This window comes from Nycticebus coucang, chromosome 1 (assembly GCF_027406575.1).
Source record: "Nycticebus coucang isolate mNycCou1 chromosome 1, mNycCou1.pri, whole genome shotgun sequence".
In the NCBI taxonomy this organism is placed as follows: Eukaryota; Metazoa; Chordata; class Mammalia; order Primates; family Lorisidae; genus Nycticebus; species Nycticebus coucang.
In genome coordinates this window covers 90,822,024-90,842,993 of record NC_069780.1, presented here as the reverse complement: position 1 = coordinate 90,842,993, position 20,970 = coordinate 90,822,024, and the positions used below count along the sequence as shown (strand labels likewise).

The window sequence follows — 20,970 nt, the reverse complement described above, 5'->3', positions numbered from 1 at the left end:
TTTTAGGAATGTTTAGGAAACCGTGTACAATACTGTTACAAGGTACTAGGGTCACTGAATAGGAATCGCAAATGTGTGGTGATCACAACAGTATGTATGTCTATTTTTTTCTGTATGAAATCAGATCTTTCTCATTTGTAGGAAAAACTTTTCATTGTTCTTATAATACATAGGTCAGGAAAAAAGTAGCAACAGGAATTAAGGTGTCTGCTAGACTCTGTTTTTGACCATAAATGTGAGTTCTGCTCATTGAATATCATAGTTGTGTGTATCTTCCCTTCTTCATGCTGGGTATCTATCATGGTACTTCTGAGAGCAGAGCATCAGGACTTCATCAGACCCTCTAGACCAGGGGTCCTCAAACTACGGCCCACGGGCCACATGCAGCCCGCCGAGGACATTGATCCGGCCCTCCGGGTGTTTTTGACACCTCTGCCTATCCTGCTACAGTGTGCATGTGTGGAATGTGTGCGGCACTCTCCAACTCCCCTCCTCTCTCCTCTCTCTCTCTCTCTCTCTTTCAACTCCTCGTCTCAGTCTCAGGAATAACTGATGCACACTTGCATCACTTGTTACAACTAGCAGTGACAAATATGGAACCAGACATTGACCATCTCATTAGCCGAAAGCAGTCCCATAGTTCCCCTTGAAATACTGGTAAGTTTGTTGATATAACTTTAGTTGTTCTTCATTTTAAATATTGTCTTTGTTCCCGTTTTGTTTTTTTGAATTCAAAATAAGATTTGTGCAATGTGCATAGGAATTTGTTCATAGTTTTTTTTTTTTTTTTTTTTAAACTATAGTCGGGCCCTCCAGTGGTCTGAGGGACAGTGAACTGGCCCCCTGTTTAAAAAGTTTGAGGACCCCTGCTCTAGACGGAGCTGATCAACTTACAGGAAATTAAGTTACAGTCTCAAAATGATGAAAAGAAATGATAAAGTTCGATGGTCATTTCTGATTTTTAGAAAACTTACAAAGGCTGCACCTGTAGCTCAAGTGGCCAAGGCACCAGCCACATACACCAGAGCTGGCAGGTTTGAATCCAGCCCGGGGCTGGCAAACAACAATGACAACTACAACCAAAAATATACAGGCGTTGTGGCCGGCACCTTTAGTCCCAGCTACTTGGGAGGCTGAGGCAAGAGAATTGCTTAAGCCCAGGAGTTGGAGGTTGCTGTGAGCCGTGATGCTACGGCACTCTACCGAGGGTGACAGCTTGAGGCTCTGTCTCAAAAAAAAGGAAAACTTATAAAATAGGAATAGATGGATAATTTTTTAATCTTATTAAAAAGAAATTCCAGTCAGAAGGTATCATTATGTTTAGCATTTGAAATATTCCTACTAGAAGTCATGCCCGTTGCCATCATAAATGCTTAACACTGGAGATTCTGGAAATACCAACCAGTATCATTTCAAAAGTGAAAAATACGGTATAGTAATGTTGAAAAGGAGGGCAACATATTTTTTTGAAAATAATGGCCATATAGTAAAGAAATGAGAAAATCACTAGAAATAAGTTTCAACATGATGGTTTCTTGTGTTCAAATAATGCCCTATAAATAATTCATTTATAATAGGTACAAAATGTATTAAGCAAACAGGAATTTATAATAGCAAGTAATGTTTAAAATTAGCTTGGAATAAGCCTAAGCACTTATGTGAGACAACTGTAATTAAAGGAAAGGTGATCTACATCAATACTAGCAACACAAATATGACAAAATGATTCTAAAGTTTATGTATTAAAATAAACATATGAAGGCAGTTAGAAAACTCCAAGGGAAAAAATATTGCCATGGAGTGGATAGGGGAACTAGTCCTTCTTCCCAGATTATTAATAAAGTGTGTCGTGACAGCTCCAGTCGTTTAATACTGATACGGAAACACATTAGTGAAATTGAATGTAGATTTCAATTAAAAAAATATCTATAAGTGCATTTAGTATATGTTAAAGTTTGTTTTTCAGATCAGTGGAGGAAAGGTGGATTATTCTACAACATGTAGGGGTAGCTGGTTAGAAATATGGATAAATATAAAACCAATTTGTGCCTTTATAAGAATAAACTTGTGAGTAGATCAAATATGTAACTATTAAAAATAAAACTAGAAAAGCAAAGAAAACATCAGTGTATTTTTGAAATGATTGTGGTTTAGGAAAGGCCTTTCTAAATATAATGCAAGTTTTTGTTTTTGTTTTTTCCTTCAGTGGAAGCACTGAAGCTTGGAATGCAGTGGTGTGATCATACCTTACTGCAATCTTGAATCATACTTCACTGCAGCCTTGAACTCCTGGACTCATAATCTACATGCCTCAAGCTCCCAACCTCCCAAGTTGCTGGGACTACAGATGTGGGCCACCACATTAGGCTAATTTCATTAAACAGCTTTTATCTTTTTTTGAGACAGAGTCTTACTATGTTGCCCTTAGTAGAGTTCCATGGCATCATAGCTCACAGCAATCTCAAACTCTTGGGCTTAAGCGATTCTCTTGCCTCAGCTTCCCAAGTAGCTGGGACTATAGGCACCCACCACAATGCCCAGCTATTTTTCTGTTGGAGTTGTCATCGTTGCTTAGCTGGCTCTGGCCAGGTTTGTACCCAACAGCCAGTATGTGGCCGGTGCCATAACCACGGTGCTATGAGCACTGAGCCCATTTAGCTTTTAAATGCTAAAAAGCATTCTGGGAACTAAGGGAGTGAATATTTGCTACATTTGATAAAGGATAAATATCCTTAAAAATCCGAAGTGCTCTTATAAACTAATAAAAGATAAACCCTCCAAATATGTGTAAAGTTTTACTTACACAAACAGTTCATCAACATATAAAAATGGCCAAGACATATGCAAGGATTTTCAGTCTTCCTTATTAGTGAAGAAATTTAAATTAAAGCAAGGTACTATTTCATACCTATCAGATCGCCAAATGTTTTATTTTATTTTATTATTAAATCATAGCTGTGTAGAAGATTGCCAAATATTTAAAGTTTAAAGTTTACTTCTCAAACTGGGCGTGTGCTTTGAGCCTAGAAGTTTGTCCTGGGCAACAGAACAATATAGCCCCTTCTCAAAATAAATTTTACCTACACACACCATTTACACACACACACACAGATATATATTTAACTTCTCAGTAATGGCAAGTGTGTGGGAAAATCTCTTATGCATTGTTTTTGGACATGGGAATTGATGCCATTTTTTTTCTTTTTTTTTTTTTTTGAGACAAAGTTTCACTTTGTTGACTTTGGTAGTGCTGTGTGTCACAGCTCACAGCAACCTCAAACTCTTTGGCTTAAGTGATTCTCTTGCCTCAGCCTCCCAAGTAGCTGGGACTATAGGCACCTGCCACAATGCCCGGCTATTTTTTGGTTGTAGTTGTTTGTAGGCCTTGGTTGTAGTTGTTTCCAGCTCTGGTGTTATGTGGCTGGTGTCCTCACCACTGAACTAAAGGCGCCGAGCCTGATGTAACATTTTTGAAAGGAAATTTAGTGGTATCTGTCTAACTTTAACATATTCATTCTTGCCTTTTCATCTAGCAGGACCCCTGAAAATAGTTTATCTCAGGAGTTACCCAAAGATATATGTAAAAGAATGTTTGTTGCATCATCATGTGTAATAGCGGAAATTTTAAAAGGGCAGATAAATGTTGTGTTGGATAAGTAGTGTATTAAATTGTAGTATACCTATATAGTGGAATGTTATAAGTGTTTAAATAAAACTAGATTTATGTTTATGTTGTGGTATAGAAAATATGTGCAGGATCAGTAAAAAGGGTATGTTGCATTCCAATATGGATATATACATATATCCATACATATATGGATGGATATATGTGTATATATATATATATATATTTTTTTTTTTTTGCAGTTTTTGGCTGGGGCCAGGTTTGAACCCACTACCTCCAGTATATGGGGTGGGTACCCTACTCCTTGGAGCCACAGGCGCTGCCCCCAGTATGGATATTTTATTCAAGTAAAAATATTTTAAAATTAGAAATGTAAAGTTTGTATCTGCATAGTCTTATGTATTTGAAAGATACACAGACTGTTAACAGTAGCTCTCTGTGGAGCTTGGAATTGAGTGGTTGAAAGAAATAGGGTAGGAGAATTTGTATTACTTGAGTTGTTCCTTTTTAAAAAAGAGCAACATGTGTTACTTCCATGTTTTAAAGAAGTAATAATAACAATAACAGTATCAAAGTTTAGGTTTGTATCAAAGCATAAAGATTATGTTACATGGATCTTTATTCCTAGTGATAGAAGATAAGAAACTTAAAGCCTCTGCAGCACTTACTTATTTGAGAATAACATTGATTTGGGGCATATGGTCTTCCCTCCCACCTACTTTAGAGGTTTTCACAAATATAACAGCATTTTATCTCTTGGAGACCTCCATAACAGCATTTTATCTCTTGGAGACCTCCCTACTTTTTATTCTACCTATGTACTCTGACTTTATTTAAGCAGTTGGCTTTATTGTAATCTTCAAAAGTAATGACAATTTTTGCTCTGATTTCTCTAGGCATTGGAACACATTTTATCACTTTTTTATACCTTGTTTTCAGACATAGGAATTGGCTACATTGTTGACTTCTGTGTTAGCAAATGTCATTCCCTACTGGTAAGAGGTGCCTCTTTCTGGAAATTAGAATCATGGTATGACTCATCTCACAGTTGCCCTCCAAATATCATTAAAGCCCTCTTTTTCTGGAATCACCCAACATTATAGTTCTCTGGTCTTAAATTTAACAAGGTGGGGGGTTTTCTTTAGCCAAGAACTTCTTTTAAAAGGCCCATTCCATGTCTGATGTTCTCTAACAGCTTGTTCTAACAGCTGAATTCCCTTATCTATTCTAATACATGTGGGCCACTTTCAACCCATGGTCTTGCCAAGAGGAAGGTTTTCTTGTTTAATATGTTAACCAGCAAGTAGTTGCCCTCTCCTTAGAAGCACACAAAAGAATTCTGAGAGATAAATTATTTCCTCTAAAATCATACAGAGTAACTGTACAGAGGCAAGTCACTTCCTTGTGTATCAAGTTGATTGAGACCCTTAGTGTGACTCTTTATAAGTAATCTTTTATCAGAATATAGCATGTCACAGAAACAAAGTATATTTTAGATGACTGCTTATTAACTGGTTAAATGATGTTGTTAAAAACCTAATTTAAGGCTGGGTGTGGAAGCTCCCTCCTGTAATCCTAGCACAGTGGGAGGCCGTGGGAGGCCAAGGTGGATGGATTGCCTGAGCTCACAGGTTCTAGACCAGCCTGAGTAAGAGCGAGACTTTGTGTCTAAAAATAGCTGGGCATTGTGTCAGGTGCCCATAGTCCCAGCTTCTTGGGAGGCTGAGGCAAGAGAATTGCTTGAGCCCAAGAGTTTGATGTTGGTGTGAGCTATGATGCTACAGCACTCTACAGAGGGCAACAAAGTGAGACTGTCTCAAAAAAACCCTTAAAGTTCCCATAGGGGGAATGTGATTACCCGTGATACATTCATCTGCAGTACACTTTGTATTATTTAAGTTTACCATCTCTTCCAACATTTCTCCAAAAGTTACCCTCCCAAATTAATTCCTGACATGCCATTGAGAGGGTCTTTCTACTTTCAAGACTTTTGAGACTTAGTATCCCTTGAGAAGAGTCAAAACAGAAACTTCTGTTTATTTAATCTAAAAGCTATGGTGAGTTTTATTCTTAGATTTCTCTTCAACTTCATCTCTACTTCAATATCTAGTTTCTATAGCAACTGAGTTTCAGTTTGTAGCTGGGTCAGAAAAGAGAAATCTTTATGTATAAAGAAATTTATTTTTTAACCTAGATAGAGAAGGTATCAGCCAACGTCTTCACAGCTTTTATAGGCTGAAACCTATATTGTTTCCAAGAATTCAATTTCTTTTTCTTTTCCTTTTTTCTGAAGAGGCCAGACATTGACTTCTTTTTCATACAGCTCCAGAAAAGATTGCTGCTTTTATGTACTACTATTTAATCACGGTCAAATTAATTAATAAAAGTAATGTAACAGCTAAGAAAACCTCTGTGGAAAAATTATAGTTATCAGTCAAATTATGTCTCTTCAAATAGCATGTCTCTGGATTCCTTAATAATAGCTTTTTTTTTTTTTTGAGACAGTTCACTTTGTAGCCCTTGGTAGAGTGCTGTAGTGTTATAGTTCACAGCAACTTCAAACTCTTGGGTTCAGATGATTGATTCTCTTGTTTCAGCCTCCCAAGTAGCTGGGACTACAGGTGCCTGCCATAACACAGGGCTATTTTTAGAGAAAAGAGCTTGTTTTTGCTAAGGCTGATCTGGAACCAGTGAGCTCAGGCAATCTACCTGCCTCTGCCTCCCAGAGTGCTGGGATTACAGGCGTGAGAAACCTCGCCTGGCCTTAATAATAGCATTTTAGGGAGGAGGGCAACTCTTGTTCAAGTATGATTGGAAAAATCTAGAATGGTACTTACTCTAACAGGATTTAAGGTGTATACTGTATAGACCTATTGAGTCACTTAGGTGGGGAGATGTTGGAGGTGGAAGAAATGCTGTCAGAAAGCAGTCCATGCAACCAGTGAAAAGGGAAATATTAAAGAGATGTTTTAGCACTTAATGATACATCCTTAGAGATGTATATAGCATTTTAAATGGAAAATGTATCTGATTTTTTTTTAAGGCAAATTGTTGAAACTGGAGGAAGATTAATGCTTTTTTGTATTATAGGAACTCCCTTCTGTTGAAGAACTCACTATTATTCTGCCTGAAGATATTGAATTAAAGCCTCTTGGGGTGGTTTCAAGCATTATTGAACAACTAGGTATGCAAATAATTTTACTAACAAAAATTATTTATATCTAAACATGCACGCTAATATTTGAATTATGTCTTTTATATAGTACATTTTTTTAAGTGTGTAATAATACTTTATTTCATAGTCACTAAGTTTGAAAGTGTTTTCAGTTTTTTTTTAGACTTTTCAGTTTTTACTTATAGAAATAATACACAGTTTAGAAATTTAAAAGTTTATATTTATTGACATAATTTCTCTAGAATTTTCTTTGATTTGGTATATTAGTTTTCTTTCTTTCTTTTTTTTTTTGAGACAGTCTCACTTTGTCGCCCTCGGTAGAGTGCTGTGGCATCACAGCTCACAGCAAACTTCAACTCTTGGGCTTAAGCAATTCTCTTGCATCAGCCTCCCGAGTAGCTGGGACAACAGGTGCCTGCCACAACGCCTGGCTATTTTTTGTTGCAGTTGCCACTGCTGTTTTAGCTGCCATTGCTGTTTTCGAACCCGCCACCCTTGGTATATGGGGCCAGTGCCCTACCCACGGAACCACAGGCACTACCCAGTATATTATTTTTCTAATGCTGCTTTAACAAATTACCACAAACTTAATGGCTTAAAATAGTACCAAATTGGGCAGCGCCTGTGGCTCAGTGAGTAGGGCGCCGGCCCCATATGCCAAGGGTGGCAGGTTCAAACCCAGCCCCGGCCAAACTGCAACAGAAAAATAGCCAGGCGTTGTGGCGGGTGCCTGTAGTCCCAGCTGCTCGGGAGGCTGAGGCAAGAAAATCGCGTAAGCCCAAGAGTTAGAGGTTGCTGTGAGCCGTGTGACTCCACGACACTCTACCCAAGGGCGGTACAGTGAGACTCTGTCTCTACAAAAAAAAAAATAGTACCAAATTATTTTACAGTTCCGTAGGCCTTAAGCCTGCTATGGGTCTCAGTGGGTTAAAATCAGGGTATCTTACAGGGCTAAGTTTCACTTTATAGGATCTAGGGTAGAATCTGTTTCCTTGTTTTGGCTTCTCAACTCTACACACATCCCTTGGCTGATGGCTTTCCACCTTCATCTTTAAAGCCAGTAAAGTAGCATTTTTCTCTGACCCTTCTTCCATCGTCTCCCTCTGACTATACCTAGAAATGTTTTCTACTTTTTTTTTTTTTCCCTGAGATGGAGTCTCTGTCTCCTGGGCTAGTATGCCATGGCATCAGCCTAGCTCGCAGCAACTGAAAATTCCTCCATTGAAGCAGTCCTTTTGCCTCAGCTTCCCAAGTAGCTGAGACTACAGGTGTGCCAGCCACAGTGCCTGGCTATTTTTTTCTGTTTTTACTAGAGACGGGGTCTCACTCTTGTATAGGTGGGATCCTTCTACCTCAGCCTCCCAGAATGCTGGGATTACAGGAGTGAGCTACCATGCAAAGGTTCTCTGCTTTTAAGATGTTTTTATAGGGCAGTGCCCTGTGGCTCAGTGGGCAGGGCGCTGGCCCCGAGGGTGGCAGGTTCGAACCCCGCCTCAGTCAGCTGAAACATCAGTGGTAACTGCAACAAAAATAGCTGGGTGTTGTGGCAGGCGCCTGTAGTCTTAGCTACTCAGGAGGCTGAGGCAAGAGAATCGCCTAAGCCCAAGAGCTGGAGGTTGCTATGAGCTGTGACACCACGGCACTCTACCAAGTGTGACAAAGTGAGACCGGCTCTAAAAAAAAAATAGGGGCGGCGCCTGTGGCTCAAGAAGTAGGGCACTGGCCCCACCCGAAAACTGCAAAAAACAATGAAGATGTTTTTACCTTGAGCCTGTCTAATCTAAGATAATGTCCTGTATACCATGGTCTTTAACTTTAATCGCATTTGCAAAGGCTCTTTTTTAAATGCAACATATTTATATATTTTAGATTCTAGATGTCTTTGGAGGAGTCATTGACCTACCACCTTTGATTTTATCTTATAAACCTATAAATTAGAAAATTCTATAATATTCTACTGTTATTAATGGCATGAAATATGAAGCTGTTGGATTATGTGGGTATTTTAGACTACTTTAGCCCCAACATAAGGTAGGTTTGGGAGAAGCCTTGAAGTTAATGTAGGTACCATTAATTCATAGCAAGACACACCTGATAATTGAAGTCAGCACTGACCAAATCATAGGATTTTAGAACTTGGAAAGGACCTACATTGCTCACTAACCCTCTTAATTTATAGGACCTAAGGGGCACAGAAAAGTTTGAATCACTTGCTCAGTTTATAAAATGAGTTAGCAGGAGAAATGGGACTTTATCTTTTAAGCTTTTCTTCTAATGGTGTCTATATCAATATTTAAAAAAATTTATATATATACAGTTGTATACTTTTTTCCTTTTTTTTTTTGTAGAGACAGAGTCTCACTCTACCGCTCTCAGGTAGAGTGCCGTGGCGTCACACAGCTCACAGCAACCTCTAACTTTTGGGCTTACGCAATTCTCTTGCCTCAGCCTCCTGAGCAGCTGGGACTGCGGGCGCCCACCACAACGCCCAGCTATTTTTTTGTTGCAGTTTGGCCGGGGCTGGGTTTGAACCCGCCCCCCTCAGCATATGGGGCCGGCACCCTACTCACTGAGCCACAGGTGCCGCCCTCAGTTGTATACTTTTTCATTTTATTAATCAAAATTCAGGTTAAACCTTGTTTTCAGAAATCATAATTATTAAAACTTTTTACATGATTCTCAAGTCATTTCATTTATTAGCTTCTGAGTTATCTTATATTTAATGGTATATAGATAAACAGATAACTAATTTCTTTTTGTTTTTTGAGACAGAGTCTCAAGCTGTCACCCTGGGTAGAGTGCCAAGACATCATAGCTCACAGCAACCTCAAACTCTTGGGCTTAAGCAATTCTCTTGCTTCAGCTTCCCTAGTAGCTGGGACTATAGGCACCTGCCATGCCGGGCTATTTTTTTGGTTGTTGCAATTGTCGTTGTTTTAGCTGGCCCAGGCTGGGTTCAAACCCACCAGCTTCGGTGTATGTGGCTGTCGCCCTACCCACTGAGCTATGGGCAGCACCTAATTTACATGGGTTGAACATTTATTAGACTTGAAATACAGAGAAAAATTTTAGGTCATAATTGTTGACCTTCAAGGAAATAAATGTACAGTATATGATATAATACCTGAACACTTTTTAGAGATACTGTCTTGACTACACACATTGTAAAAGATTGCCAAAATTCTCAACCTATGGAAAAAAAGTCAGTGCATCAAAATCAACACATGCTACTTTTGCACACTGTTTTGAAAGCCTAGAACATCTAACATTTGGACAAATTACAAAAAGAGAAAGCATAAGTATTAGTAGTACATTAGGCAAAAATAATCTATGAATTCAAATAAGAACCTAAAGATGAAAGGGGCTAATTAGATAGTATCTATCTAGACAGAAGTGGAGAGATGTCATGAAATTAATGCTCTTGTCCTGGTTCATTCTTTCAGGGTGTTAGTTTGAGAGACTTTGAATATTTTTATCAATATATGGTATAAACTCTTAAGATTATTTGTACCCTTGGGCGGCACCTGTGGCTCAAGGAGTAGGGCACTGGTCCCATATGCCGGAGGTGGCAGGTTCAAACCCAGCCCTGGCCAAAAACCACAAAAAAAAAAAAAAGATTATTTGTACCCGTCTACCTGAAACTAGCTGCCATTTAGAATTAATGTGAAGAGAATGGGTTTATGAAAACAGTCACTAATGTTTTATAGGAAGAGCATAGGAACCTAGGGATCTGGGTTCTGGTGATGAGTGACTGGAATTGACCACGTGCTAATGTTAACAGAATCCTTGTTTTCTACATTGTGAGGATGTAAGATCAGATTTTTAATTTTCATGTAATTAAAATTAGTGTTAGGGAGAAATGATGATTGCAAATGAATTGTAATTATCAGTCCTTACTCATCACCTTTATTCCGGAAGAAGATTTAACTAAAAAAAGTGTATGGTTTTAGAACTCAGAAGTAGGGCGGCGCCTGTGGCTCAAGGAGTAGGGCACCGGTCCCATATGCCGGAAGTGGCGGGTTCAAACCCAGCCCTAGCCAAAAACCAAAAAAAAAAAAAAAAAAAATAGAACTCAGAAGTACTATTGAAATTAATTAGTATACCAAAGAAATTCTTTTTTTTTTTTTTTTTGTAGAGACAGAGTCTCACCTTAGAGTGCCGTGGCGTCATACAGCTCACAGCAACCTCCAAATCCTTGGGCTTAGGCTATTCTCTTGACTCAGCCTCCCAAGTAGCTGGGACTACAGGAGCCCACTACAACGCCCGGCTATTTTTTTGTTGCAGTTTGGCCGGGGCTGGGTTTGAACCCTCCACCCTCGGCATATGGGGCCGGCGCCCTACCCGCTGAGCCACAGGCGCCGCCCCTTACCAAAGAAATTCTTTGAATTAATTTTAACAATCTGAGGTAAAATATTTCCTTCCTTAAGTCTGTATGGCATTATCTGTGTAAGGTAACAAAAGCAGCGGGAAAGGTTCATAAAGCTGAATATTCTTGCTTGTTGCTCTAATTTTCTAAGAATTTAGTATGTGCGTGTGTGTGTCTTTGTTGTGATAGATCAGTTTCAGTATTTGTGATTCTTTTTTTTTGGCTGGGCCTGGGTTTGAACCTGCCACCTCTGGTATATGGGGTCAGCGCCCTACTCCTTGAGCCATAGGAGCCGCCCAGTATTTGTGATTCTTAAAAGAATTAAAGATTATGCTAGACCAATGGGATAATTCTGATGTTTTTTGAGGAGGAAAGTTTGATATAATGGGAAAAATTACTGTGTGTTCTATTACTTTTACTTCATCTGCCAGAGGAAGATGCTTTTGTGAAGCCATTAGCTTTTCCATAGGTCAGTAGGTAATTGATGCTTTGAAGAAAAAAATTCTAGAGTGAGAAGACTAATTTCATCTAAAACAGGAGTTTTATGGCTAAACGTATTAATACTATTTTTGGTAAAAATTGCTTGAGAAAATGTACACAGCTTGAATTTGTTGACTATTTAATGGGTGATTCATATTTTCTGTGAGATTTTTAAAGCGATCTATTTTGTTTTATTTTTCAGTAATAATTGAGTCTATGACTAACCTACCTCCAGTTAATGAAGAGACTGTAATTTTTAAAAGTGATCGGCAAGCAGCAGGAAAGGTTTGTCAAAAAAATTCAAATCTTACAAATTATTCTGGTTTTGTTTTGTTGATTGGTTTCTCACATATCTGTCCTCAGAAGCAGTGATTAATTTTTAGTAGATGAGCAAATCTAGAACTCTCAAGTTTTTTTTTTCTTTTCTTTGAGACAGAGTCTCAAGGTGTCTCCCTAGGTAGAGTGCTATGGTGTCGCAGCTCACAGCAACCTCAAACTCTTGGGCTTCTCTTGCCTCAGCCTCCCAAGTAGCTGGGACTACAGGCACCCGCCACAGCACCCAGTAATTTTGTTGTTGCAATTGTCTTTGTTTTAGCTGGCCTGGGCTGGTTTCGAACCCTCCAGCCTCTGTGTATGTGGCCAGCACACTACCCTCTGAGCTATGGGCACCGCCAGTACCCTCAAGTTTTAATACATTCTTGATTTCCTTCATTACTTTGTGACTGTCTGTATATTGGTTTAATACTGCCTGTTATTCTTTGTTGCATGAATCATGAAATGCAAATGTATAGAATTCTTTCCTAGTGGTTCGTGTGTACATTTTTTTATTTAGACTTTTGTTTGCCCAGGTGGAAGTTCAGTGTGTAATCTTTTCCAAGTAGAAAAGATTTTAGCAATAGCAGTGAAGTGTTACTGTAAGCATATTCTAAGGGAATTATAAATATGTAGACAAAAATTACTGTAAAGTTGGGTCCCTCTTGACATCTTACTAATGGAACAGCCTACAGAGTTGCAAAACACACTTTAGTATGTAGGCAGGTTTTTTTGTGTATTTGTTTTGTTTTGTTTGAGACAGAGTCTTGCTCTGTTACGCAGGCTAGACTGTCATGACCTCAGACTAGCTCACAGTAACCTCTACCTCCTGAACTCAAGTGATCCTCCTGCTTCAGCCTCCTGAGTAGCTGGGACTACAGGAGCCTGTCACAGCACCTGGTTTAATATTTCTATTTTTAGTAGAGATGGGGTCTTACTCGGCTGGTTTCAAACTCTTGTTCAAATGTTCCTCCCAGAGTACTAGAATTACAGGCATAAGCTACCATACCTCGCCACAGCATGTAGGCAGTTTGAGCAGTTAGCAGAGGACATAGAAACTTTCTATGGGGTGGTGCCTATGGCTCAGTGGTGGGTATCGGCCCTATATACCAAGGGTGCTGGGTTCAAACCCAGTCCTGTCCAAACTGCAACCAAAAAATAGCCAGACGTTGTGGCGGGCGCCTGTAGTCCCAGCTACTCAGGAGGCTGAGGCAAGAGAATCACCTAAGGCCAGGAGTTGGAGGTTGCTGTGAGCTGTGTGACACCGCGGCACTCTACCGAGGGTGATAAAGTGAAACTCTGTGTCTCTACAGAAAAAAACAAAACAAAAAAAACTTTCTATGATCAAGAATATAAATATTGGCAGTGCCTGAAGCTCAGGGGGTAGGGCGCTGGCCATATACACTGAGGCTGGAGGGTTCGAACCCAGCCCAGGCCGGCTAGAACAACAATGACAACTGCAACAAAAAAATAGCGGGGCATTGTGGTGGGCACCTATAGTTCCAGCTACTTGTGTGGCTGAGGCAAGAGAATCGCTTAAGCCCAAGAGTTTGAGGTTGCTATGAGCTGTGACACCACAGCATTCTACTGAGGGTGACATAGTGAGACTCTGTCTCAAAAAAAAAAAAAAAAGAATATAAATACTAACCAAGTATCATCCTGGCAGTGGGGATAGAGTTATATTCACCCCAGTGTTCCCCACTGTACTTAGTATAGTCGTTTGTAAATTATGTGTGCCAAGTAAATGTGCATTGAGTTGAAAACAAATAAGAAACCAGCGACTATTTTTGGGGAAACAGTTTACTGGGATTTAATTTTTTGTTGGGAGAGATGTTAAATCAGAAAAAGGAAGTCTTTTAAATGATATTATTGGGTTAACTCAACCTTCCCTATTCTCTGCCTTTTCCTACTATTCCATTCTAACACAAATTAGAAAGGGATCAGGTTTTTATCTAGCTCTTGCCACCTTTCACTACTTAAACATGTTTTTCTGGGTTGACAGACCAGTTTACGAAAGAGTCATAGGTCACTTAGGATTGCAAAGCAGTTGGGTGGCAGAATTAACTGGAGTTTAGAGCTCATATTTCTTAGCAATTCTTGAGAAAGTTTGTGAGGAGAAAAAAGACTTGTAAGTGAAGGAAGGATGGCGCTGTGTTTTTTTCCCCTTTCTAATATCAAAGCTTAGTATTTTTGTACATGTATGGGTCTGAGTACTTTTGATTCAGAAGAATTACTATAGTGTGGCAGACTGTTTACCACCACTGCCTTTGTAAGGGTTTGGGTTCAGAGAGAAGAGTCATAGAAGTGAGTTGATAGAAGCGAGACTGCTGTGAGGAGCTTTCTCTGCCCATGCTTTAGGAGAAACCAGTTTTCTGCCTTGGCAAAAATAAAAACATTTCTTTCTGTCCTCAAGAAAATAATTGCAGTGAAGAAGGGAGGGAAGAAGAGCCAAAGGAAACACGTCTCTTGATTTTCTGAATATGAAGTGAAGATACTAAGATTATTTCCTTGATTTTTTTCTTTTTTTTAGTTTCAGAATTCCCAACATTTTGGTAACGAAAACTTCTAAAATGACATTTTTAAACACCTCCCACTTCATTTGAATTTCCAGTCCTGTTAAGTGTGACTCACGTTAATATTCAGCTATCTGTCATTTAGCTTTAAAAGGAGTCAGATACATGTAAAAATACATTTGTACCTATAACTTCAAGTACATGGCATAAGCATACTGGCAAAAATTAAATCTATTTTTAAACTTTACATAGAATGCATTGTAAATTTGAGAAGTGACAAGTCTTTCGAAAATACTTGATTATTGTATTAATGTAAGCCCCTTGAAATGATGCCCCCAAATAATGGCAGGGGTGGTAAGTGTTAGATAATATCTGTTAAACATAACCAGTAATCAGAATATGAAATTGAATCTCTTTTAGATTTTTAGCATGTCTTATCTAGATACTAAATTAATTTCACCTTTAGTATCAACCTTTTGCACATCTTTCCTCCCCCTTTTTTAATAACAAGAATAATGGCCACAGTGATAATTCATATGCCATACCTTTTTAAATTGACTGAAACGCTGCAAGGAAAGTATTACTATCTCCCTTTTAGAGCTGAGAAAACTTGCAAAAAAGTCACAAAGCTAAAATGGAACAAGATTGAGATCATACCCCATGTTCATTTCCCTTCCGCTCCTCTTTGGAGTACAGCTCATTCTCTCTTTTAGAGTCCTGTCTGCTTATCTGGCTTCTGCTACAGGAACTTTTGCCATGTTGCATGCAGAACATCTAAGCCCTGCCTGTGCTGTAGAATGAGAATTTGGGGGATTGGATGTATTCTGTTACTTCTCTGCTTTCAGTTTTTTCCCCAGCAGATCCTATGTTCTGTCTGTATTGTGTTGTGGTAGTAGTGTGTGCTAACTTCTTTGTGTAACAGGAATCTTTTAGTGGAAAAAATGCTTTTAAATGATATTATTATGAATAAGAGATGGTAAATATTACTAGCAAAAGCTAAGTGAAAGGACACTTTAAAAACTACCTCTTAGGTGATAGGACAAGTATAAAACATCAGTTGGGTTAAATTTTTATTTGCATTTCCATGGTGAGCAGGTCTATGCAAATCTGTCCCCAAAGTCCAAGGAAAGTGAGCCGCTGAAGAGGCTGACTTATTTAGTTTCCCAGGAAGAAACATTTAGTAGGGCCTTGTGAACAGAAGCTCTGTCCTGAGCAACTGCAAAACTCTGGGGGGGAACCCTACACCTTACATCCAGACCCCAGGGCTTACATGCCTTAAGGAAGGAATGTGTAGGACAAGCTAATTCAGCCCCTTAGGGCAGTGGTTCTCAACATTCCTAATGCCTCCTAAGTCTGCAACCCTTTAATACAGTTCTTCATGTTGTGGTGACCCCCAACCATAAAATTATTTTCATTGCTACTTAATAACTGTAATTTTGCTACTGTTATGAATCATAATGTAAATATCTGATATGCAGAATGTATTTTCATTGTTACAAAGGGTTTATGACCCACAGGTTGAGAACCTCTGCCTTAGGGAAAGGGAAGAATGCTCTGTGAATCTGACTAAGAGCAGATATGCTGTAATGAAGATAAAGTAGAAATCTAGAGACATTCCCCAGACAGGGCCAGATTAGCATCCAAGGTGAAGTTGCTTTAGCCTCCACAACGCATGTTGCCAAAGCTGCTTGCCTACCTCAAAATAAATGTCTCAGACATTACTCCCCTAAATTTTGTTTCTTATCCTCACTGTTACTTCCTTTACTTTTATCTTGAGCTAGGTAGTATAGAAGTTACAAAATCTCTAAAGTTGGGTGGAGTGACCTGACTGACCAGGGGTGTCAGGTCCTCATAAGGAAGTGTGAGAAGTGGGTTGGCCTGATCCCTGCTGTGACCAATTCTGTCTTCACACATTAGCTCTCTGGTATTAATTAACCTAAAATCTACACTTTAGGGCTCATAGTTATTTAAAATACTGTTAAATCCTTCTCTTCTATTAACTCTGAGCTAGCTAGATTGCTTATGTGAACTCAGTCAAGTTTTCCTGTGCCTGGTTGAGGTGGTAGGACCATAAATACTTATCTATAGTGGTGAAGGCCGCATGCTAATTCCATGCCATATCTTCCTATAACCTACTGTCAGTGGTATTATTTTATGTAATATTTTATAATGATTTCATTGTAATTGTTGTTCATAAATAGTTCAGATCCTGGGAACAGGCAACTAAAAATGTATGCTTGGCTTTTTTGTCCAAGAATTTTGAATGTCATTTACATTTTAGTTTAAACCCAACTCTGCATAAACCTAAAGTTAGTAAGGAATTTTCCAGTGAAATAATTTTTCACACTTAGAAAGTGGAATCCTGCTGTCCAGGAAACAAGTCTCTGGGAATAGCCTCATCTACCAGATTGCAAACAATGATGATTTTGCCTCATATTAATGTATATAAAAAAAAACTTTTTGAAATACATGTTTAATCTCTGTCCAAACTTTAAGAATTGGGTTTGTCTATATTCATCAGGGAGTTAAAAATTTGTGAATTGTTATTAAGCCATTTTTTAGGTGACCATAAGACAGTGTATTACTATGTAGCATAAAAAGTCAAGAGTAATATACAGTATATTCCTTCTTTTCGTTGCATTTCTCACTGGAAGAAGTATGCTATTTTTACCTGAACCTTTTCAATGTGTATTTTTTTACTATTTATTTAAATTATTTGTTTTGTCTTAAAAATAAAATAAATTTTAGAACCTTTAAATTTTTGATGCTTTTACTGTTATTTTAGAATATATTGGCATTTTAATTGTAATATTAATTCTCGTTTTTAGTAGTCATGACCTTTAGAATGACCTTTAGAATATATTGGCATTTTAATTGTAATATTAATTCTCGTTTTTAGTAATCATGACCTTTAGAATGGTGGTACCCTGATGGTGAACTGATGGTGAAATTATTTTCACCCTGATGGTGAAAACTAAGAAAAGCTTGAAAGCTATACTAAAGATCATAAAATTGGACTTACTAACAAAAATCAAGAATTGAGGATGTGATAAAATAATCACTTTCAATGAAGTTGTTATAAATTGCTCCCGGGTCTTAGGAAAGCTGTTTAGTAATTTGCATCAAGAGTTTTGATAATTAACTTTACTTTTGGCTCCAATATTCTACTCCTTACATATAAATTTTTAGAAGATCTGATGTTAGGGATTTACATATACAGATGTCTGTCATGGATTGTATATTATATTAAACAAATTGGAAGCAGCCTAAATGTCCTATATGTAGAATAAAACAAGTTAAATAAATTGTGCTAGATCTGTGAAGGAGTATTTTACACCCACTAAAATTACATTTAATGAAGAATGTTATAACATGGAAAAACTTAATGTAACTTTAGTTTTATATTTAAGACTACAAATAGTAGCCTTTAAGACTATAAATAGTAGCTTTAAGTATAATCTCAAAGAAAAATATATTAATAGAAGACTGGAAAAAAATCTAGACTGACATTGGCTATAGTCGACATTGTAATATATGTGTATTTATTATTAGAAACATTTTAAAATTCAGGTGTTTATTTTGAAGAGACTTTGAAGTCAGGAGGTTTCTTTTGACATTCATAAAACATTTTCAGAAAGAAAAGAAAATATGGTTGTGCTAAAAGCAGCTCTTTTACTTAAAAGCTAAAGACTGTAGCACCTTTGGTTATTTAGAAATAAGTAAGTTCAGGGGCGGCTCCTGTGGCTCAAAGGGGTAGGCAGGCGTCCTCAAACTTTTTAAACATGGGGCCAATTCACTGTCCCTCAGACTGTTGGAGGGCCAGACTATAGTTTAAAAAACAAAAAACAATGAACAAATTTCTATGCACACTGCACATATCTTATTTTGAAGTTAAAAAAACAAAACAGGAACAAATACAATCACACCGCCTCATGTGGCCCGTGGGCCGCAGTTTGAGGACCCCTGGTAGAGCGCTGGCCCCATAGGCCAGAGGTGGAGAGTTCAAACCCAGCCCTGGCCAAAAACTGAAAAAAAAAAAAAAAAACTTGAAAAAGAAATAAGTAACTTCAAGTTCAAATCTACTACTTTTTTTTTCTTGAGACAGAGCCTCAAGCTGTCACCCTGGATAGAGTGCTATGGCTTCACAGCTCACAGCAACCTCCAACTCATGGGCTTAAGCGATTCTCTTGGCTCTGCCTCCCAAGTAGCTAGGACTAGAGGCGCTCGCCACAACGCCTGGCTAATTTTTGGTTGTGGTTGTCATTGTTGTTTGGCAGGCCCAGGCTGGATTCGAACCTGCCAGCTCTGGTGTATGTGGCTGGCATCTTAGCCACTTGAGCTACAGGCGCCAAGCCAAATCTACTACTTTTAAATTAGAAAATTCATGGTTTAATTTTACAAAAATCAACAGTATGGAAACAGCATAAGTGATTTAATACCTTTTGAAGACAGAATACCTTTTGAAGACAGAGTTTGCTTTTATGTTTCCCATAAGATTACAAATGTAAACAGCATCTTATTTCAAAAAGTTACTGATTGTAATTCTTTCTTTATACCTCACAACTTAAATTAGCAATAATTATAAAAAAGTTACAATTTACATCTAATTGGCACCACCAAAATGATTTGAATTTGGCAAGGAACAAACTTTTTACAGTTGTTTTAAATTCATAGAAAAGACAATCTGGAATGAACTAATGGATTTATAATCAAAATATGAAGACTTCAAGTATATAAAAATAACTTAAATATAAATAAAAATTTATTTTATTACTTTAAAACTGACAAAACTACTTTGTTTTAGTAATTAATCAGTGCTACTTTTAAAAGAAAATATTGCTACCTTTTCAAATATTTGCATGTTAAAACAAATGTTTCTGTTTCTTATATTTTATAGATATTTGAGATATTTGGACCTGTGGCGCATCCATTTTATGTGCTACGGTTTAATTCTTCAGATCATATTGAGAGTAAAGGTATTAAAATAAAGGAGACTATGTATTTTGCTCCATCAATGGAAGACTTCACCCAGTATATATTCACAGAAAACCTTAAACAGTAAGCACTTTATTGATATGTTCTTCACTTATCTAACCTTTGTATTTTAGGAATAATTCTCACTGATAATGGTTTCTTAGTACTTAAATAGTGTCTGCCTTCCAAAGAGTTTGTTTATATATTCTGTATCTTTTGCCCAAAATGACTTGATCGGCCACTAGGCACATATTTGAGTCATGTAAATTTTCTTAATTCTAGTTCATTCTTTTCTTATATATTTATATATATACGTACATACATACCCCCACACATATACATATATATATGTATATATATATGTGTGTGTATATATATATATATATATACACGCTACTTCAGTATTGGTATTGCCACTTAAAAAAATTTTTGCTTTTAAATAAAATTTTCTTTGGAATATATTCATAGTCATAACTCTTTAGTAAAACTTTATAATTTTCAAGAGAAAAAGAAAATGAGTACATCTCAGGTTGCTTCTAAATTATAAATTTATAAAAGAGACAATTACCATGTGTCCCTGAGAAGTTGTGTATAAAGCCATGGTATATGAGGTTGACTCAACCCAACAAACCAGCCTGTGGCTTGTGGCTAGGAATATTTCATCTTATATAGAATGTAAGTAGAATTTTTTTTTTAAATAAAAATAAGTTGATTGTTTTGGAAAGTGTGATGAATATGCACCATTAAAAATATTGTCAAAGTAGAAGAGGAAGAAACGACTGCCACAGATTGGGGAAGGGGAAAGGATCTTAAATGTAAAAAGACTTAGCACTTAGTTTGACAGTTCCTGTTAGTTCTGGCTCTCCTTTTATTGGAAACTTGGATCATAAATGATCCATTTTTATAGATGTGGTTTTGGCAGGGAATACAAAGAAACTTCATTCAGTAAGTAGCTTTGGTACTATATCAGAAATATTAGTTCTAGATTTGCATGGCCCAAGAAGATCTTTATATACTACTTACATATTAAATCAAGTCTGAATTTTATTATTTCAGAGATGAAAATGGTGGTCCTGACAATTGATAGGCTCATGTTTAAGAATCCACATGATGGCTCGGCACCTGTGGCTCAAACGGCTAAGGCACCAGCCACATACACTTGAGCTGGCGGGTTCGAATCCTGCCCAGGGGCCGCCAAACAATGACGGCTGCAACCAAAAAATAGCCGGGTATTGTGGTGGGCTCCTGTAGTCTCAGCTACTTGGGAGGCGGAGGCAGAAGAATCGCTTGAGCCCAGGAGTTGGAGGTTGCTGTGTGCTGTGATGCCACGGCACTCCACCCAGGGTGACAGCTTGAGGCTTTGTCTCAAAAAAAAAAAATCCACATGATTAAAAAAATAATAATACAAAGAAAAAAACAAGATTCCACATGATTATCTGAAGAAATATTTTGCCTAAATTATTCCTCAGGTTTTGTAAGGTTAATTTTCCTAGGTAACACAGAAAGAAAAATGAATTAAATAGAT

The 20,970-nt window shown here is 37.7% G+C and overlaps 1 protein-coding gene across 1 annotated transcript in view; it reads left to right on the top strand.

Annotated features, from left to right (window-relative positions):
• Positions 1-20,970, top strand: part of NAF1 (nuclear assembly factor 1 ribonucleoprotein) — a 52,030-nt gene that overhangs the window by 15,710 nt on the left and 15,350 nt on the right. The window contains exons 3-5 of the mRNA XM_053583870.1: positions 6,716-6,809; positions 11,849-11,931; positions 19,369-19,529. Coding sequence (XP_053439845.1) covers positions 6,716-6,809; positions 11,849-11,931; positions 19,369-19,529 — 338 coding nt within the window. The remainder of the gene's footprint in view (positions 1-6,715; positions 6,810-11,848; positions 11,932-19,368; positions 19,530-20,970) is intronic.